Here is a 17941-nt window from a genome sequence, read left to right as displayed (position 1 = left end):
TGTTCATTCACAAAGTGGTTTTTATGAGAAGGGATCAGCTAAGAATAGCCCTGGGTTGACAGTGCCCTAAGCTCCTCCCGTTTGTAAGAGAAACTATTTCCTCACAAGAAGCAGGAATAGGTCACGAGTTGAGAGCTGAGGCTATATCTCAGTGATGCTATTCTTGGGTATCCTGAGCCCCTGTGGTCACTGGGGACCCTGGGTTGTGCAATATTCAACATGACACCATTGCTGTGTTTGAAAATTTCCCTCCACACCCCCGGATTCCATTTCCCCATCTGCCAGGGCTAACTATAAAGAGAAGGGGTATATGGCTTCAGACACCAGAAGGACACAAGTGGCAGTGAAGCCCACACTCCATCACCTGCTCTGCATCATGAAGGTCCCTACGGCTGCCCTTGCTGTCCTTCTCTGCACCATGGCTCTCTGGAGTGAAGTCTTCTCAGCACCATGTGAGTGGACACCACTACAGTGGGTGTCCCCCACTCTCTGGTCTTGGGCAGACCACAGCAGTTTTTTCTGTGGCTTCAGAGTCTACAAGAGAAAATAAACTGATCTTTCTCTTTAAGATTTTTGTTTTCCTCTCTGTGGGGTGGGGATGTCTAACCTTTTGTAGGTACCTGGGACTTGAAGTCACAGTGAGTGAGAGCAGTTGGTAGCATGCACTTACCAGCCAGCTCTAGGATGCCTAAGGAGCTCTGTCTCTGGGATGCCTTAAGCCATGCCCCAGGTGTCCTTTTTGCTAAATTCTTGTATCAGAGAAAGCTGTGGAAGGGACATGGGGTAACCCACAGAGAAAGAGAAAGCCCACAGTGAAGAGAGAAAGAGAGCGCAGAGACAGAAGACACGGGCATTTCAGGTCTCAAATGCTGTCAGGGCTCTAGCTCTCCTCACCCTGTCAAGAAGTTGTGTTGGCTAACTTTTTCTGCTCAGTGATGACTTGAACTCATTCTTACCTCCTCTACTGCAGATGGTGCTGACACCCCAATCTTCTGCTGCTTCTCCTATGGCCGGCAGATTCCCCGCAAATTTGTTGCTGACTATTTTGAGACCAGCAGCCATTGCTCTGAGCCAGGTGTCATGTAAGTTCTGTTCTCCTGCTTTCTCTGATATGGTGGGATGTGGAACAGGGTGAGGGAGGGTTTCTCAGTCACAGGGAGAAAAAAAAAACATAAAAGGAAGCCCAGGATCTTCTAAAGGGGGCCAGTGAGAAAGGCTGTCCAGAGTATCACTGAGGACAAGTAGGACGGAGAAGGACATCAGACTCTCTCATAGGATGTTCCAGTTCTTGACCCTCATTTCTCTCCACAGTTTCCTAACCAAGAGAAACCGGCAGATCTGCGCTGACCCCAAAGAAACCTGGGTCCAAGAATATGTCACTGACCTGGAGCTGAATGCCTGAAAGGCTTGGAGGCAGCGAGGAATCCAGAAACCTCCATGGGCCATGTGGGGAGCCAGGACCTAAGCCTCAGGAACATCCCTGCCACCTCCACAGCTCCATCTCCTGCAAGCTGTTTGCTGCCAAGTAGCCACAGTCAGGGACTCTTAACTTGAATTTTAATTTAATTGAATATTATTTAATTTTGTAATTTATTTTATTGTCACACTTGTGTTTGTGACTCTTTGTTCTGAAAGATCTCAGGGCACTTCCCAACACCCATTCCCCACCCCCGTTTGCTCAGATTGTGTTGAGTGACGACAGCAAAGTGGCTGTCACCAGCCTATTCTGTCTATCTAGGCATGGCGACAAGGTCACAAACTGACAAATAACAATGGGGGCCTGGTCTATACCAGAGTAATAATAAATACTCTTTTTTAAAAGTGACTGTCATTGAGTTTTATTTTATTTCTTTTTCTGGAAAATCGGAATTACTGGCGAGGAGGAAGAACAGTAAATAATAAAAAGATGTGAGACAGAAGTTGGGGTGTTGGCAAGGGTTGGGAAGGTGAAGAGGGGTGGCTTTCATGGAGAGGCATTCACTTTGTACTGGATGTATGTTCTGGAACACTGAAATGGTGACTATTTTGTGAATCAACTCATAATGAACCTACTCTAGAAAAAGTCCATATTTAAATAAATATCATCAAAGGGAGTATTAGTTATGCATACCATTAAATCAAGCTTTCTTAAGAACAGTTTTGAGAATTACTCCAAACTTCATGTTTTTTTATACATTGTCCATTCGATCTTGCCTCTTGTTTTTGTTTTGAGACAGTCTCACTCTGTAGCCCTGTCTGGGCTGACACTCAGAGAACTGCATGCCTTTGCCTCCTGAGTGCTGAGATTAAAGGCACTACCAGGCCACACATCCCTCCCCCCCAAAGCTTATGTACCAAAGGATTGGTCCCCAGTACAGCAGTGTTCAGAGGTGACTGGTTCATGAGGGCTCTGACCTCCTGAACTGTATTGAAGTCAGACTTTACCAGGTTTAGGGAGTTGGGTGTGATTTCTGTGACAGAAGCAAGACCTATTTCTTGGTTGCTTTTCTTCACATTTCTGCCATGATGAGGCCTCACCATTTGGCTGATAGTACCCTGGCCAACTTCAGAAACCATGAGCAGAAATAAACCTTTCTTCCTTTGAGCTGAGTGTCTTGGGTATTTTGTCACAGTGATGGAGAGCAGACTAAAACACCTGCCAGAGCAGTAGTACACCTTAGCCTGTAGGATTAATCATCTCCACCTGACAGAAAAGAAAAGCGGGGCTCGAAAAGCTTAAGCAATGTGGCCAAGGTCAGAGGAGCATAAATGATACAACTGAGTTGCCAAACTCCAATTTCACTTACAGACTAGTCTATTAACTATTGACCTACAGCAACTGCCCAATGAAGCAAATAACTACCCCAGATCAAGCAGAGCCAGCGGTCCAATAGAGAACCATGACTGGGGCTGGCAAGATGGTCTGTGGGTAAAGATGCCTGCCTCTGAGCCTCAGGACCTGAATTTAGTCCCAGGACCTATGTGGGAGAAGAAAAGAACCAACTCCTTCAAATTGTCCTCCAACCTCCACATGCACACAAAACAAACAAACAAAAGTATTTTTAAAAAAGGACAGGCTACCATTACTGTGGCCTCCTTGTCCCCAAGTTGGCAGGGTTGTAAATGACACTGTTGCCATCCTGAAGTTCCACCAGCAAAAGAAGCAGTTACTTAAGCCTCTTACTTTACCTGCAAACTATGGAGCTGTCAATCAACCAGCCACTTCTCTTCTAATCAGGGACACTGACATGAACGCTTGAGCTGCTTTAACTATCTCATGGCTGTCCAGGAAGGCTCCAGTTCAGCTGCCCAAACTGTAGGAGACTTTCATCTACCTGCAGAAACTGCCACAGCCATCATGGCCACTGTGGAAACTCCTGCATAAGGTCTAAGGGACATCATGTGGGTGTCTCTGTTTCACCATCATTCCAGATACTCTGAGATCGCTCCAAAAGATATCAGTTTGCCTCTAGCAACCCAACAGCTTCAGCCGATATTGTCTATCGCTGCTCTATATGCCTCTGTCCAACTTTAAGATGTCTTTAGGACAAAGGGAAGAAGCATGTGTTCATGACAGCTAGAGTGGACAGGCCCGGGACAACTGTACAGACTCTGGGGAATAAGCAAAAGGTTTGTGGTTAGCAGGCAGGAGCCTATCCACCTGCATGGCTGGTCAAACCAAGAGCCCTCTTCACACTTATTTTAGGTCAGTCCCAGATACCCCAAAATGTCCTGCTGTTAAGGCCCAATAAAGTCTCATCCAAGTCAAAGAGCTTCAGAGCGTGTCTGGAAGCAGTACCTTTGAGCTGTGTCTTCAAACAACAGCCTGAGAAAGGCCTCAGAAAACCAAGAGACTACAGAAGGCAAGAGCTTTTGTGGCAGGGGGCTGCGAAAGAGCAGCCACCAAAGGTGACTGACAAAGCCATAAACATCAGTTCTAAGCTGGTGTGTGTGGGGCCAGGCTTGCTGACACTGAGAGGCTCCCCTTGACTCTCTGTGATTTCTATCTGAAGAGAGCAAAAGAGTCCAAAGCAGATTGCTGAAACAATGATGGTTCTCCAAAGGGGTGGTGCCTCACAGCTGAGTGAGCATTACCTAGGGACTAAAAACACAAATTCCAAGCCTTTCCCAACCTTTAGGCAGTGGGACCATCAAGCTGTGTTTTCATGAGCCTCTGGGGCATGCTGTTGCACACTACAGTTTAAAAGCCACTTAATGGCCCTTTTCTATTCAGATCCTCCCATACTTCAGCCAGGACCATATTTCTGCCTTCCTCAGGGTGCTTGTTAGCTGTTTTGAGGAGGAAGCCAATCCAACCTAAGTTGAAGAGGCCTGAGTTCATGAACCTTGACTGTCAGCTACAAGGCAAGCTGTGGCCCCTGGCAACCTGGATGCAGCTGCCTGTTGGAATCACATCTCCCTTAGATGGGTTTCCAGGAAGACAGCCAGAACCTGCCAGAGTTACATGAATCCTTTTTTGGTTTGTGCTCATGGAAGAGTGTATTACAAAATGAAACAAAACTTTAGATTCTTTTCAATTCCACTTCCTAACCAATTACTGGTGATGGGTTTTGCTGTTTGCTTAGGTTGATCAAGGTACAGATGTCTACATAACTTCATATCAATTAAAGTTGGAGAAAGACAAGGAAGGGTGTCTTCCCAAAGGAAATACTGGCCTCTGTTTTGGAGAAGGATATAGAAAATAGATTGAGGTGTGGGCTACTGTTGATTTTCTTTGTAGCCATATGAAGGGCATTCACATTTTGTAGGTGATGTATGTATTTCTTCTCTTTTGTTCTGTAGATTAGAAAAGTTCAGTCATTGGGGACCTTTGTTCTTGGAGGTGTAGAGTTGTATACTTCCTGTTGCCCAATGAAAGACTATTGTCCAAAAATGAGGCTGAAGGGACATTGCTACTCTTTATGGTGTCATGGTAACCACCAGAAAATGATGCTACACACCCACTCCAGAATGCATGCAGAGGGGCAGAGCTGGACTATCACCAGCACCACCCACATCCACTGGCAGATGTGGAGGATGGGGGAAGTGAGCGAACTTAAAACAGTGAATCACTGGTGGAGACTGCCCATATTGAGGAACACAGGGGAGTCCTTTAGTAGTGAACGCACAGAAGGGACCTACCTGTAGCTTCTAGTTCCCTTCTTTTCTGGGAACAGCATTTACAAAAAGAGATTGTGTAAGATTCATCAGATCCCCAGATCCTGGGTGGATGGGTCTTGCTTAAAATGAGCTACAATTTGCATCTTGGGTTTTTCAAGTGTTTTAGCATACTGTAGACATTTCTCATGACGTCACACCATTTATAAAGGCTACTTCACAGACACCAGAATTTTTCTTAGCCATTTCTATATTGTTGATAATTTAAAGTATATCCAATTTTAAATGGATGTAAATGTACTGGAAATGAAACATGTGTGTGCATATGACCCCTTCCTCAGGATAGGATTTTTCTAGGTAGGAAATAAATTCTCAGGTGCAGACTTCCTTGGTCAAAGGCTAAGAACATGAACTCTCATATTTGACAGGCCTTAACGCCATTGTACTTTGTGTGAGAGACGGGGGTGGGGGAATGTGGGGTGGGGTAGAGAGTGGGGGTGCTCCTGAGGAGTCTCTCTGGAAGGAGCAGCCAGCTGAAAGGCTGGCTGTACTCCCACTGCTTGCTAGCTCAGCACTTTGCTGGTACTGCTCTAACCAGGTTGGGGTGGAATCATATTGTATTCTCCAAGAGTTGTGACATCTTTGCTTATTCAAATCTGTGTGGTTAGAACAGCTGTGGAATATGACAGAACTTTCTGCTCTCTAGGGGAAACTATGATTGCAGAACTCTAGTGAGAAGGAGCCCTCAAAGTGTGACTCTGGGATGACACTGACATTTCACCTCCTCATACTGTGGAAACCACTTCCCTGTAAACAGCCCAAGTTGAGTGAGCACCTGACCTGTGCTTGCAGAAATTCTGAGCCCCGTGGTTACCCAAGTCCCCTCTTGCATGTACAAGTCAACAGGACACAGCTGTGCTAAAACACTTCCTTTCCATCACCCCCCAGCTCCCACCTCCCCAAAGCCCAGGGTTTTCCTATTAAGAGACTAGGATAATGCAAGCTGGCCTCAAGGACGATGGCGGGTGAGTGCCCAGGCTCTGAGGCCCTTGCTCTTCTCCTCACTCTCCCGCATCTCCGTTCCTGGGCCTCCTCAGGCGAGTCTACCTTCAGCTGCGGTTCTTGTCTCTAGCTCGGGTCAGACCACGTCGCCAAAATACTATAGACAAAAGTAACCATGGGAAACAACTTCACAGGGGACTTTCAAAATGCCTTAGGCTATAGGTTTGGGAGGTTTTCTTTCTGAAATAATTTAGCTTCCTATTTTATATGTCTCAGAAGAAAGGTTGAGTCTTGTCCTATTCGGTACACTTGCATCCCAGCGGCCATCTGCAGATCTGTCAGGGGTGATCTGCAGGGTCGGTGTCTTCTTAGACTGGAGTTCCTCTGTAGAGCTGGAACAAGAGACAGATTATTCACTTAGCGGTATTTCCTGCAGGGGGAGGTAGTGACCAACTGTAAAGCAGGAAAAGAACTGAGAGGGGCCAGACGATTAAAGAGCAATCTCCAATTGCCTTCCGGTTCCCCCCAGTCCTTACCGTTGAGCTGCGTTGTTCCCTCTACTTCCTTCTGATTTTATCATTGGCAAATAAACAAACAAACAAACAAACAAATAAATAAATAAAAAAGAAGTGACTCGTTTGTTTCAATGAAAACTGTCTTGGCTTCAGCCTGTGTCTTCACTCGGAGTTGGCCCAGACCCTCAAGCATCTGTGACATTTTCTGTGACCACACACCATCCCCCAGCTGGCCCCTAACAAATCCATAGGTGACTGTTGTGAAAGTAATAGGCAAGGTCAGGTAAAAATGGGTCTTCCTGTCCATCTCTGGAAGAGGAAGGAAATGTAAAGTCACTAGGAATGAGGGTAGGAGAGTCTGAAAAGGCCCACAGGGTGACTGTGGGTGGTCTTAGGGAATCTTGACCTTTGAGGATGCAGAGAAAGGACAGGAAGGGACTCCAGCCTGGCCTGGGAGCAGCAGGGAGTCAGGGAGGATCTGTCTCAGGCAGAGGAAGAAGAGGCTGGCTTATGAGACTGTCACCACCCTAGTCACTATGGAAAGGTCTAGGACAGGTTGGGGAGAAATTGGAATGACCCTAAGCTTAGCTCCCCAAGCCAGAGGAGGTGAAGAGAAGGGTGAAACCAGAAATTCCCTTGCCTATTCCTCAATCTTCATAGCTCCTAAGTCAAACACTGGTAGTTCTATACCAACTCTACCAAGCACTGGTGTCAATTAAGTACACACAGAACTGAATTCCCACGAGTCCTGGAAACAACAAAAATACTAGTTACATCTATAGACAGATTAGGGAACAGAGATCCACGGATGGTCTGGTTGCCAAGAAACTGTACTCTGGATACTTAATGAATATTGATTTGTTTAGCTAAATTAATCAAAAATTTATGAATGCATATTAGTTGGACAAAACTATGGACTTCATTGGGGCATTTTCATCTATGTGTGTAACATATTTTGATCATAATCACTTCCCTATTACTCTCTTTTTGCTGATAGTGACCCATCTACTTTCTTTCCATCTTTTTCCCTCCCACTGTGTTATACATATAAGAGAAAGAAAACATGAGACATTTCTTCTCCTGAGGCTGGCTCTTTTCATTTAGCGTAATGATCTTCAGTTCCATTTTTTCCTGCAAAGGCATGACTTGGTTCTTTATGGAAGGATAATATTCATATCTATATATCTATATCTATCTATCTATATATATATATCACATTTTCTTCCTTCCTTCCTTCCTTCCTTCCTTCCTTCCTTCCTTCCTTTCTTTTTCCAAGACAAGTTTTCTCGTGTAGCCTGGGCTGTCCTGGAACTTACTCTGTAGACCAGGTTGGCCTTTAACTCAGAGATATGCCTGCCTCTGCCTCCTGAGCTGAGATTAAAGATGTATGCCACCACTCCTGACTAACATTTTTTTTTTTATTCATTAGCTTATTGATGGGTACATAAGCTGATTCCAAAACTTGGCTTTTGTGAATAGTGTCGTGATAAACCTGGGTTTCAGATACCTCTGCTGTATGCTGACTTAGATACCTTTGAGCATATACCAAATCATGTGATGGCTCCTTTTGTTTTTGAAGAATCCCTATATTGATTTCCATCATTGCTACAATCTACAATTCTGCCAACACTGTACAAGGCTTCCTCAGCCTCCACCTCCTCACCCAAATTTGTTGTTTTAGCCATTCTGGTGGGGCTGAGATAGTCTCAATATCATATTGTCTTGCAGTTCACTGGCAGCTAAAAACTGAACATCTTTTCATGTGTTTATTTGACACTGGTATTTGTTTTAAGAAGTGTCTGTCCAGTTTATTTGCCCATTTATTGACTGAATCACTTGGGTGTTTTGGTGTTAACTAATCTTACTTCATTATTTATTCTGGATACTAATCCTCTATGTTATATGAAGAGCCAGCAGAGATTTTTATCCCATTCTATACAGCCTAGTTATTGTTACTATTAATTTTGTTGTTGTTGTTGTTGTCATCTTGAGGCAAATGTTTTGTAAGATCCGAAGATTGATCTGTGACATCTGTGCTTTCCATTCTGAATGAGTTTATTAAGTATGTACCAAGCAAAGTGAAAGACTACATGGCAAGTAGGCAGATAGAAACAACAGAGAGCAAAATACTTACTACATCCAGCCAGCTGTCTCCACAGCTGGAGTAGTCCAATAGAGAAGGCACACAAAAGGTAGCATCATCAGCATCATTGAGCAGAAACAACTGGGGAACCCTTCGAAGCAGTCTTCCTGAAGTTCCCAATCTAGAGTTCTGGGTCCGGGATGAGCCTCTGCCTTCTCTTTCCCTCAGTAGGCACTTTTATATTATGGGTTATACAATAGTTATGTTGGTTAGAAATAGTTTACTTTTTAGCTGCTCTTAATGACACAACGTTTTTAGTATGGGACTGCTTTGCTGTTTTCTCCCCTCCCCACCCCCTGTTAGGGCAGGGTGTAGGGGCCAGCCTAGCCTCAGACCAAGGGTCTTGAAGGACACTTTACATAAGCACTCTTGGCTGTGACAGAGGAGTGGTCAACCCTCCTTCCAGGCCAGCTTCTTAATGAGCTTAAACAATATACAACAATTTACCAATATAAAGTACATTACAAAGGGGCTCCTGTAGTCTAGACCCATGGTTCTCAACTTTCCTAATGCTACAGCCCTTTAATACAGTTCCTCATGTTGTGACCCCCAACCATAAAATTAATCTCATTGCTACTTCATAACTATAATTTTTCTACTGTAATGAATCATAATATAAATATCTGTATTTTCTGATGGTCTTAGGTGACTTCTGTGAAAGGATCATTTGACCCCCCCCAAAAGGTCAAGACCCACAGTTTGCAAAACACTGGTCTAGATGAAACTTAAACCGACTATATAGTTTAGTTCAAACTTCCAATCTTCCTGTCTTCCCTCCCTAGGTACACCACAGATCTGCATCCCCACGCCTGGTTTGGTCTAAGATCTTTGTAAAGCATTTCTGTGTGTTCTAGCCACTTGCTGAAGAGATTCCTGTAACTGTCTGTACCATCCTCCTCTAGTCCTGCCAACAACAGAGTGGTTGACACCTACTCTGTACGTAGTTGAGTAATTGTTTGGCTTTTTCTGTAATACCTTCTTCCAAAGCCACCAACCAACACATATTTACAGCTTGTCAGTTGCCATTTCCGAACTCAGATGTGTGAGATAATGACTTGGTTTTGTTTTTTTTTTAATGTCCCACTCCTAAAATGGATGATTCTATTGTCCTTGTTCTGTAAAGTCAGCATCACTGGTAGGAAAAAAAGCTGGGGGTGTGCGGGGCGGGAGTCAATGAATGGGAAAGGAGGATTTAGTGACAAGAAATGGCCATAGTGCCTCTAGCTTCAGACTCCTGAAACAAAATATTATTTTATGAGACAATGATTATCTTACAAGATACTGCACACCTAGTCTATAATGTTTCTGTACTAGGTAAAGTCAATCTTCAAAAAAATTTTAATTTTCCATGTTTTGACTACATGTATGTGTATGTAGTCCACTGTGTTGGCACATGCTTGGTGCCTATGGAGGCCAGAAAAACCAAACCCAGGTCCTCAAAATCCAAGAGCCAGTGTTCTTAACCACCAAGCACTCTTTCCAGTCCTGACAGATTAAATCTTGATCTTCTCGAACTTGATGGATTTTTTTTTCTTTCAGGTCCACATTTGTTAAGAATCCTGCAACTTTGCTTGGCTTGTTGGTACATGCCTGTAATCCCAGAATTTGAGATGCTGAGACAGGAGGATTTCACGTTGGACCATATAGCAAGATCTTCTCTCAAAAAAGAGAAAAGGTTTCATTCCATTTTTCAAAATCTAATAGTTCTGGGAAGGACTAAGTGCAGAGTTGATGGGAAGGGAAATGCTGTCTAAGAAGTTAGAACAACTTGTAAATGGTCCATGATCATGTAGCTAGTTCACTGATAGCATAGCTAACATGTTATGTTTATGTTGCTTGATTGAGACTTCCAGGATCACATGAAATGTTCATTTAAAATACTGAATTTTAAACTGTATAATTTCTTAAGTTTGGATCTAGGATTTATTTTAAGGTCCCTAAGTGATTTACATGCAGACCAAAAACTACTGTCTTAATCACTCAGGACTTAACTATTTTTTAAAAACAAGGTACATATGGAAATGAGCATGTTTTACAATATTATTTTTGTAGAATCCATGTTCCACAAAAATCAGTGATTTACATTAAAGAAAAGGCAATTGACCAACATATGCGTTAGTCTGCGTTCCATTACCGTGACAAAATACACCAGATAAATCAACTGCAAAAGGAAGAGATTTTAATTCTGACTAATTGAGAGATTGCAGTTCATGGTTGTCAGTCCTATAGCTTTGGACCTGTGGCAGCATGGTACATCATGATGGGAACACATATCAAAAAATACTGATTACTCACTTTTTGACCTCAGGAAGCAAAAACAGGATTGCAATCCCTTAGGGCAGTTCTCCAATGACCTATCTTCATTCTCCTAGGCACCACTTCCTAAAGGTTCCACACCTCCCCATAGCACAACAGGCTGGTGACCAAGCCTTTCATACATGGGCATTTGGGGGAAACTCACTCCACCTATAGCGGTACCCAACAAGACTACTTTTGGTGCTGCCAACTTTTCTATTAAACCAATTGCCTGGGTTAGGGCTCATCAACATTGGTCCTCAGAAGAAATACAGCCCATTTTCTGTTTTTTTAAATACAAAGTTTTATTGAGACAGGGTCATGCCCATTCATTCAGTGTTTGTTTTGTTTTTTACTTCTTTTTCATTAGCAAGATAGAAATGAATAGCTCCAACAGAGACTATGTGGAATGCAAAGCTAAAAATATTTACAGGGAAAGTTTGACGATGCATGGCCTAGATTGTGTTTTTAAGTTCAAGAAAATGTGACAGAACCAAGATCCCTCTGGTAAAATGCAAAAAGGGCAAAGTCAAGAATGTTTCACAAAGTATCCGTGAGCAACAAGAATGCTAAACTGACATCCTCTAATAATCAGGGGGGAAGAGAAACAGCAGCAAATGATTCTACTAACATGTGAGTTCACATTGGTCAAACTTTTTAATGAGTAAATAGAAGAGGCTGCTCAGGAGGCTAGTGTAAGCCAGTTGAGTGACTTCTCAGGGAGATGGAAAACTAACATCTGTTTCTAAAAACGGGATCTCTCGGAAAGACCCAAGAACAATTCCTCATGCTGTATTAGTGACTTTTCTCATTGCTGGGACAAGATGTCTGATGAGAACCAAGACGAGGGAGCAAAGGCATATCTTGGCTGAGGGTTTGAGGAGACACAGGCCCATCACAGCAGGAAAGACTTGGTGGCAGGAGCTGGAGGTAAGTGATCACGTGGCAGCTACAGTCTGGAAGCAGAGACTGATGCCAGCCTCAGCCACGATTCTCCTTTCAGGACTGTTCAGGATCCCAAACCACGGAATGGTGCCACCCACATGTAGGGTGGATCTTCCTGCTTTTGCTAATCTAATGCAGATAATTCCTCACAGAAATGCCCAGAGCCTTGTCTCTTGAGTGATTCTAGATCCTATCAAGCTGGCAATCAATGTTAACCATTGTGTAAAGGTAAATTCCTCTTGATAGGTAAAATGAGTTTGTTGGGGGCTCCTTACAGAGCAGTGGAAAACTCCAAATGGCAGTATTTCCCCAAAGTCCCCAACTTTCCCACCTACCGAGCTCTTAGTTCAGATGGCTGTGACTTTGCAGCAGGGTTGGTACAAAGCTAGGCTCAGAGCTTTTAGCTGGTGTTAAAGCAGCAGAGGTGACAGCAGCCTTAGACAGCACAAGGTCCTGCAAAGCCAGACTCCAGTGACGTGTCTCAGTGTGCTCTGTGCTTGCCCTTACAGGGGACTTGGCTGGTCTCGGCAAACACTGTCTGACCGTGGGAAGCTTGTTTTGCTTCAGTCTGGCTTATAGGACAGTGGCATGGAAGCTTGTTGAAGATGGAGCTTATTCTGGCTAATATTTGGGGGTTCATCTTACTACCAGGAAGCTCGTGTGACTAACTGTGGCCAACCAGTGAACTGAAAGCCTAAATGGAATGTGTCACTTCTGGACCAACACAGTTCAGTCAGTGTGCCCTTCAAGCCTTTCCGTGCACAGAGTCTACAGGTAAAGACAGAGCATCCTGAAGGCCCAAGCCACCACTTGGAGGAGAGCTGCTACGAGATGGGAATCACACAAAGTGTAGCAGCAGCGCCTGAGTGCTCACGAGCGCCATGTCCCCATCCTGAAAACTCAGGGTCTCACTCTAGGGAGAATTCTGGGACTCTACTGAAACAAACTCTAGGGAGAATTCTGATGCAGCTGAATTTTGGAAACCAATTACCTAACCCATATAGATCATGTGTGAACAGGAAACTTGCCTGTATGGCAAAAACCTGTTGACTCTGGTAGAGTAGAAAGCAAGGTGCTTAACTTTTCTCCGATCTTTGACTCCTCCTAAGCAGCTCAGCGTAGTCATCACTTTCTGGCCACACCCAGTCATAAAATTTCTCTCCAATTAACATTCCAATCTCCAATTTAACTTTACTACTACTACTGCTACCATCCTCCTCCCCCTCCTCCTCCTCCTTCTCCTCCTCCTCCTCCTCCTCATCATCATCGTGTGTGGTACACATGTACGGTCATGCACATGCCACAGTACATGTGTGGAGGTGAGAGGATAACTTTGTGGAGTTAGTTCTTCTACCTTTCTGTGGATTCTGGGGATCGAATTCAGGTTGCCCTCTAGTTCAGAAGCTAATCTCCTTTAGAAACACCTCCCATACATACCCTGAAATAATGCTTTATCTAAGTAATACTTAGCCCAGTAACGTTGACACCATAGAATTAACTGTCACAATGAACAACTGTGGCCTTCGTGAAGGAGCAGCTGGTATACTACAGTCAGGGGGTAACCACATCGCCCGCCCTGCCTGTGACATTGTTCCACCAGCAGGGGGTAACATGAGGGTAGAAATTAATGCAAAGGAGACCCTAGAGGGTAACTAGGTCTCAGGAGGCTCCAAACCTGCTGGAGATATACACTGTGCATGGAAATCTGTGCCTCTCATTAGCCACCCAACAGAGTTAACAGAACCCACAGACCTAAGGCACCAAAACTCAGAAGAGACTGCCCTGACTCAATCCAGCCCATTTTTAACTTGATGGTGGTTCTCGGTCTTAAATCACTTTAATATCACCAGGGGGTTTTAAAGTTACTAAATCCAGGTACAAATTAAGTTTGTAACTTTGGGAGGAAGAGCCAACATTGGAGTTGAGGAAAGGTCCTGGCTGACTCTAATGTGAACTCAACTCTGGAATTACCTCTCTGCAGTTAAGCCAACCTTTAGGCAGGTATCTCCATCAGGAAATAGATGCTTGAATAAAAGGTATTCACTCCAAAAAGGGTGGCCAGGTAAAGTACAGAAAGACCCAGCAAAATTCAAAATCCGAATAAAAACCAGTTTCTATATGTTCTAAATATACACGAGGAATATTTATCCTTAAAGACAAGTATTCTTAAAGATAAAGATAATTCCGTATTTTCATTTGCCACCTAAGCCTCACCACGGAGATGGCCATGGAAAACATTCTCCTAGAAAACAGAGAAGTGGACAGCAGAGGATATATTCAAGCCTCTGGGGCAACCAGCAGGAAATACCTGCTTCTGCAGGCAGCCTTGCTAGACTGGCACTAATATTAGCAAGCATTGAACACAGAACCCAGCACCTCACAAGCTCTCAACAAATGTCAGCTATGGTATATTCGTGAAAAGGAGCATATGTGCACATGCATAATACACTACTTTGGTATTCATTCCAGGGGAGCAATTCCCTAGACCAGTGATTCTCAACCTTCCTAATGATGTGACCCTGTAATACAGTCCTTCATGTTGTGGTGGCCCCCCAACCATAAAATTATTTCATTGCTGCTTCATAACTGTAATTTTGCTATTCTTAGGAATCATAATGTGAATGTCTGTATTTTCCAATGGTCTTAAGTGACCCCTGTTGAAAGGGTCATTTGACCCCCACCAAAGAAGTCACAACCCATAGGTTGAGAACTGCTGCCTTAGACCATATCAGCTATGATTTGCTTTAGAAAATGCTGCTGTCTGTTTCCATTCCCCAGAAAAGCATCCCCTGGGAAACATCTGGTGTACTATTGTGAGCTGCCCATCCCTGCAGCTTCTGCCTCTTCTCGTATTTCCACATCTGTGAATCTGATTTGTGAGGAAAACAAAATCAAGAATCATCACAATGAAAAATCTTGCTGACATTTCGTTGAAGCACCTTCAGTGTGTTAAATGTGGCACCAAGTGTCAAGCTATTCAATAGACGTTTGTTGCTTGATACACGTGGTTCAGTATCTCCCTCAGAAAGCCAATCACACTCATTGATTCATAGAGGGTATCTGAGAAGAGCTGAAGGGAACGGGAAAGGATGAGGAGGAAGTCATGAGATATCCACAAAGAACTCGTTGCATAACACCATTTAAAAATGAAAATAGTGCAAAGACAAATGAGATACACACGCAAGATTAAAGTCAAGGAGGAACCCAGAGTGTGGGGAAGCTGTATGCAGGGTGGGACCACAGAGGAGGTGACCTTCAGAACTGCAGAATCGAACATCTCCTCCTCATTCGGTATACAGATGTTACACTTCCTTGCTCCCTCCAGACCCTTCCAGAGTTCAGTTCCAGGTCAGTGATGTATTCCTGGACTCAGTACTGGCTGGGATCAGCACAGATCTGCCAGCCCCTCGTGACCTGGGAACTTAAGAGAAGGGGAAAGGGTGGAAATTTAAGACCATCCACAGGGGATCCCTAGTGACCCCTGCATTCCTCTCTTCTGATACATCTCAGGGCCTGACTTCATGTTCCCCAAATTTCCCCAGTCTTGGGCCCATGGATCTATTCTGTGTTGTACCCAGAGTCTCCAAAAGACCACCAAAAGACCGAACCTGATGCAAAAGCAAAGAGCCTTTGTATTATGAGTTAACTTGGGACTTCCCATCTGTCTGACGCAGCAGCAGAGCAGGAGAGAACCCGAGTAGCAATGGGGCAGGGTTTTTAAAGCAAGGGGCCTTGGGATCTACAGGCTACATAGGAACAGACTCAGGATTGGTTTATGGAGTGGCAATCATGTTACTAACTTTAAATAGCTAGGGTCAGTTGGGGGTTACAGTTACCACTTTTGGGCAGGCCTGGACAAGTCCCAGGCTTTTTCCTTGAGCTGCCATGGAGGCTAGCTGGCCTAGCATGTACTGACTGGGGGCTGACTCAGTGGCCAAGGCTCTGTCCTTGACTCATGCACGTAGCTCTAAGTTGGTGAGGGGTCCCAGACAGTAAATAATTGGCTGAACCTTGAGCAGTCAGAGGACATGCAAAAAGGGAGCTACTGAAAGGACTATGTCTTTTGTTCATGGCCCTCCCAGAAACTGCTTGTTCAAGTCTCAGGAAACTGATATTGGGGCCTGATCTCTAAGAGAAGACTGACAGCCTATTATGGCGGCTGCTTGTTCCTTTCACGCTGAGTATCTACAAGGTCTTTGGAAATCCAGCTTCCTTCTGACACTCCCTGTCTTCACAGTGCCCAGGGACTATGCAAGCCCTAGATCAGGTCTGAGCATAGAGAACCAAGTACTAGGAGAGAGTCCCTCTCAGCCCCATCAGCTTCCTGGTCATATGATAGCCATTCACAATCTCTGTGGGATCTTCCATGAGATCATCAAGAAGCAGCAGGCGGGTCAGTTAGGGATGTTCTCTGTCAGAGACAGAAGAGGAAAACCTAAGGAGCTGTGCAGAAGAAAAGGCCAGCTAGCCATTCTGTGCCCTTGCCCCGAGGAATAGGCAGAAGTGTGCATAGACATGGTGAGGACAAAGGAAATTGGCATCTTTCCCCTGACATTTTGATTAGATTTGTGTATTTTCCTTTCTTTGGGTGTTTCTTGTTTTTAGTTTGAGATTCTACATCTCTCTATAGGAAATTTAGTTTTTTGACCGAAATTATTTCTGCTTCTCATTGAGAAATGCCACCTGTAGCTCACAGGAAAGTTGAGGATTTGCCACAAAGCTAGGAGCTAGTTGGACTCAATGTTCTGCTTCTTATGAAAATCTGCTAGGCCTCCGTTTCCCATCCAGAAACTGGGACTCTCACTCCTTGTGCCTCCCAGACAGAAGAGAATTGCTAAAACCTTTCTCAAAGGAGAATTCTCTGGGAAGTGATCTAGAAGTCCCCGGGTTTCCCTACTTAGAGAGTGTCAAGCATATACTTTGGCATCGTGGTCCCAGCCACAGCTAGACAAAGACATGAAGGATAGGGTGACAGATAGCAGAGCAAGGGAAAGAGAAGGGGGTTTCAATGAAGAACACGCCTCCTGGATCTAAGACATCATCTCTCTTTATAAACACCCTGGGACCTTGGAAGCTGAAACACTGGGGAGGCCAAGAGGGACTCTTAACCATGTTACTGGTACCTACACTGCATGGACCAGGAGAGCCTTGGGTCACCACAAAGTGTCAGGCAGTTTGCAAGAATGGTTCAGCTGCTTACTCACTGGAGAAGTGGTTTCCACAGTGAGAGGAGGTGTGATGCTGTGTTGCTGGGTAGCTGGTGACTTCTCACCAGAGCAGATCTGCAGAACAAGCTCTTCCCTCAGAGCTGAGCCTCCTGGCAGCCTCTCCAGTTATCCCAACTGTGCCGTGTGCCAGAGGCTGATGCCACGGAATCTTGATAAGCACAACTCAAGCTGAGACCGGGCCTTGCATGGAGATAACAGACCTAGGGAAGCCACAGCTGCAGGAGGAGCAAGGTTGAGGGTGGCAATGGGTGTGCTGTGTCCCGTCTCTAATCCTAGCACTTGAGAGGCTGAAGCAGGAGGACTGCATGAGTTCATGGCCAGCCTGTGCTACCTAGTGAGTTCCAGGCCAGTCTGGTATATGATGTATATGTATATATGTATATAGAGAGATCTGTCCCCCAAAAAATATTTGTGTCCAATATCTAATGCAGACTCATAGTTATAAGCCATCTTATAATTTGATCCACAGCAGCTTATAATAAGCAACCGACTGCTTTGATGAGTTAAACAATTATTTAAAGGCTGAGCTCATCAGTCTTTTTCTTGTTTTGAGACAGTCTTGCTCTGTATCCCAGGCTGGCCTCAAACTTGCTCAAACATGTGGTCCTCCTGTCTGTGCCTCTGGAACTCTGGGGTTATAGGCTGAGTTCATCATTCTGGTGTCTTTATCTTGGACCCCTTATTGGTTAACTTTTTTTTTTTTCCTTAGAACCATC

At 44.5% G+C, this 17941-nt stretch overlaps 1 protein-coding gene across 1 annotated transcript; it reads left to right on the top strand.

Annotated features, from left to right (window-relative positions):
- Positions 1-376: 376 nt before the first annotated feature.
- On the top strand, positions 377-1402 carry LOC118588348 (C-C motif chemokine 3). The gene is made up of 3 exons (XM_036194609.1): positions 377-452; positions 971-1082; positions 1312-1402. The coding sequence occupies exons 1-3, from the start codon at positions 377-379 to the stop codon at positions 1400-1402; spliced, it is 279 nt and encodes a 92-aa protein (XP_036050502.1).
- The last annotated feature ends 16539 nt before the right edge of the window (positions 1403-17941 follow it).

The sequence above is a fragment of the Onychomys torridus genome, chromosome 8, assembly GCF_903995425.1.
Source record: "Onychomys torridus chromosome 8, mOncTor1.1, whole genome shotgun sequence".
Taxonomy (NCBI): domain Eukaryota; kingdom Metazoa; phylum Chordata; class Mammalia; order Rodentia; family Cricetidae; genus Onychomys; species Onychomys torridus.
Note: the sequence above shows the minus strand (reverse complement) of the source record. Positions and strands in the feature narration are given on the sequence as shown.

What these genes read in the sequence shown, in the direction of transcription:
- LOC118588348 (XM_036194609.1), top strand. Translation starts at nt 377, where the DNA reads ATGAAGGTCCCTACGGCTGCCCTTGCTGTCCTTCTCTGCACCATGGCT. An exon ending in TGAAGTCTTCTCAGCACCAT is followed by an intron (nt 453 to 970) that starts GTGAGTGGACAC and finishes CCTCTACTGCAG; the next exon opens with ATGGTGCTGACACCCCAATC. An exon ending in TGCTCTGAGCCAGGTGTCAT is followed by an intron (nt 1,083 to 1,311) that starts GTAAGTTCTGTT and finishes TTCTCTCCACAG; the next exon opens with TTTCCTAACCAAGAGAAACC.